The sequence below is a fragment of the Augochlora pura genome, unplaced genomic scaffold (assembly GCF_028453695.1).
Source record: "Augochlora pura isolate Apur16 unplaced genomic scaffold, APUR_v2.2.1 APUR_unplaced_2740, whole genome shotgun sequence".
NCBI classification, from domain to species: Eukaryota; Metazoa; Arthropoda; class Insecta; order Hymenoptera; family Halictidae; genus Augochlora; species Augochlora pura.
In genome coordinates, this window is record NW_027582924.1 from 1 (window position 1) to 2,818 (window position 2,818).

Here is a 2,818-nt window from a genome sequence, read left to right on the forward strand (position 1 = left end):
GCATGGAACGTTTGATAGCTCGACCAAACTTCCACAGCTGCACCATATTCTCGGAGGATTTTGTGGCGGTTCAATTGAACAAAATATCTATTAAATTTTATAAGCCAATTTACGTAGGCATGTCGGTGCTGGACATATCGAAAATATGTTTGTATGATTTTCATTATGGTTACATGCTTCCAAATTTTCTAGAGAGATGCAAGATTTTGTACACGGATACGGACAGTTTGATTTATCGAATTACTTGCGACGACGTATACGAGACGATAAAACGTGACATTGACCGATACGATACTAGCATTTATGATAGAGACAATGCGTATGGTGTTCCAATCGCAAACAACAAAGTCATCGGATTGATGAAGGATGAGAACGGTGGTAAAATCACGATGGAGTTCGTGGGTCTTCGTTCAAAGATGTATGCGACTCGGGTGGAGAACAAAAACGATGTGAAAAAAATTAAAGAAATTAGTACCAACGCAACAATCAAAAGTATAACTTTCGATGATTTCTTGGCATGTCTTTACAATCATTTGGAAAAGTCAGTTTGCATTAAATTGATAAAGTCTCTAAAGCATTGCGTGTATTCAATATCACAAATGAAATTAGCGTTGAGTCCGCACGATGATAAACGCTACATTACCGATAATTCGATCGACACCCTTCCTTGGGGGCATTATGATATCACTAGGAGAGAGAGGGGGAGAGAATCGGTTGTTACTCCATGATCTCATCTTACGAATTCTAGGTTGATGCGTGCACTCTATCACATGAGTAGGGGAGCATATACGCTTTTGGAAGAGGGTTATGTGTAAGGATACAAATGGTGAGGGAATTGCATGTATAAACTCAAGTACCTCGAACAGCGAGTATTGCATTCTACAGACTGTTCGTTGTACGATCGCATCATCGGTACTATTATATACATATACATGATGAATAATCAAACCAATAATTTTGTAAACAAAAATAGATTTTACAACGACTGTGACGAGAACGGTGGCGGTATGAACAAGCGAAAAAGCTATGGGTAAGTAAAAAGCGCTGTTTCTTTGAAGGAATTATGAGTTATGAAAATAGTGTGTTTTTCTTTTTATAGACAGCAGCAGCATCACTCGATACATTGTAACGCTCGAATCTTGGGTAGAAGATACTCCATAGCCGGCAACTATTTCAAGTTCCTCGAAATTTGCGTGCGAGTGGATGAAAATATGTGTGTGGAATTGATTTGGGGACAATCGCAGTAAGGAGATTTCTTTTCCGATGTCTACGTGGAAACAGTTTTTGAAAACCAAAGATTACATCGATAGTAGCTATGTTGTCGCGAAGGATAATAAGAAGAAACGAATCGATGGGAATTTATCGCTACAAATCGTTAATTTTAAGGAAATGGATATAGTCAAGTTGTTTGATTGTCATACACCTATCTATGTTACCAAGGAGACCATGTATAATTTGTATAAATTAGAGTTATGCATCGATCATATGTATTCATGGTTACTGGAAAATTTTCCAGAAATTCAGGATAGATTTGTAAAGTTCGTGGATATTGTAAGAAACATCGAGAATAATAATCATGAGACGCGGTAGCGTCTCGCGCCAAGTAGTTGAGTTAGCGCGCGCGACGCTGTCAAGGATAACTATCTTTGACTAGAACGGCCGAAAATTTCAACTGCGATTTATTCTTTTCAACCGCATTGTATTTAATTTTAACGATTGTCTAGTTGTTAAGGATCACCATGCGCGTACAAAAAGTCCTCAAATATGTGAATTGGGCTAGAAATAGCTGAGATATCGAGATCTGAATTTAATGTGCAGGTATAAATTTATTTCATTTTCAGTGCACGCATTTGCAGATACTATACACTTTTCTGGGTCACACATTTTTACTGCTAGATAGCAGGTGAGCGCAGTCTAATGCTCAGCTTCAATCAGCTATAACCAAGCGTGTTACAAAGCAGCTGTCAGATTTCGTTAAATTGTGATTTTGAACGGATAGGTTATGAAATGTAATAATAAGTTCTGAATGAATATATAGGTTAAAAAAATATAATAAAAGCTGTAACGTGTAGATATATTTAAAATAAGCAAAACCATGTATATAATGTAAGATAGGCGAGAGCGTCGGACGCGTTACCAGCACGGCGCACCGAGAGCCCAGGTACAAAGGGTCATAAACGCGGAAAGCCTGGAGCGCGCTCATTGGGTCGAGGCTGGGACCGTCTTTAGGTATAAATACAGGCGCATTTTTTAGGAAAAGTCAAAAGAGTTTATCAGTGGTCTGACTCGGTGACTTACCTCGGGATTAAACTCAATACCAGACTGAATTGGAACGTATCGGCCGAGGATAGAATCCAAAAAACTCTCAAGGCAGCTTTTGCCATTCACCACATTCTTTCGCCTAAATCACACCTCTCACAAAGCCTAAGAATTACTCTCTATAAAGTCTGTCTCCGCCCAATACTACTATATGGAGCAGCCGTATGGTGGTCGGCTTATCCAAGTTCACAAGCCTTATTTCAAAGGCTAAAAGCTACCCAGAATAAAATTCTTAAAATTATCACTGGTTGTGGAGCAAGGTTTCCTACCAGCGAACTCTATCGCCGCACGAATGTACCAAATATCAACATATATATATATACAGGGTGTTTTTCAAATATTGTAACACCGGGAAATGGGGGGTAGCTGAGGCTATTTCAAGTGACTTTTTCATTTTCCGAAATGCAATCTGCGGCTTTGTTAACGAGTTATTAACAGTTAAAGTTGGTTGCGCACCGACGAGTTTTCGTGCTGCTGCGCGCTCATGTGCGCAGCAGCA

At 39.2% G+C, this 2,818-nt stretch overlaps 1 protein-coding gene and 1 pseudogene across 1 annotated transcript; both read left to right on the forward strand.

The window, feature by feature from the left end:
• The first annotated feature begins 119 nt into the window (after positions 1 to 119).
• Positions 120 to 728, forward strand: LOC144477662 (uncharacterized). Its single transcript, XM_078195397.1, has one exon. The coding sequence runs from the start codon at positions 120 to 122 to the stop codon at positions 726 to 728; it is 609 nt and encodes a 202-aa protein (XP_078051523.1).
• A 207-nt stretch (positions 729 to 935) lies between these two features.
• LOC144477663 (uncharacterized) lies at positions 936 to 1,590 on the forward strand (annotated as a pseudogene).
• Positions 1,591 to 2,818: the final 1,228 nt, after the last annotated feature.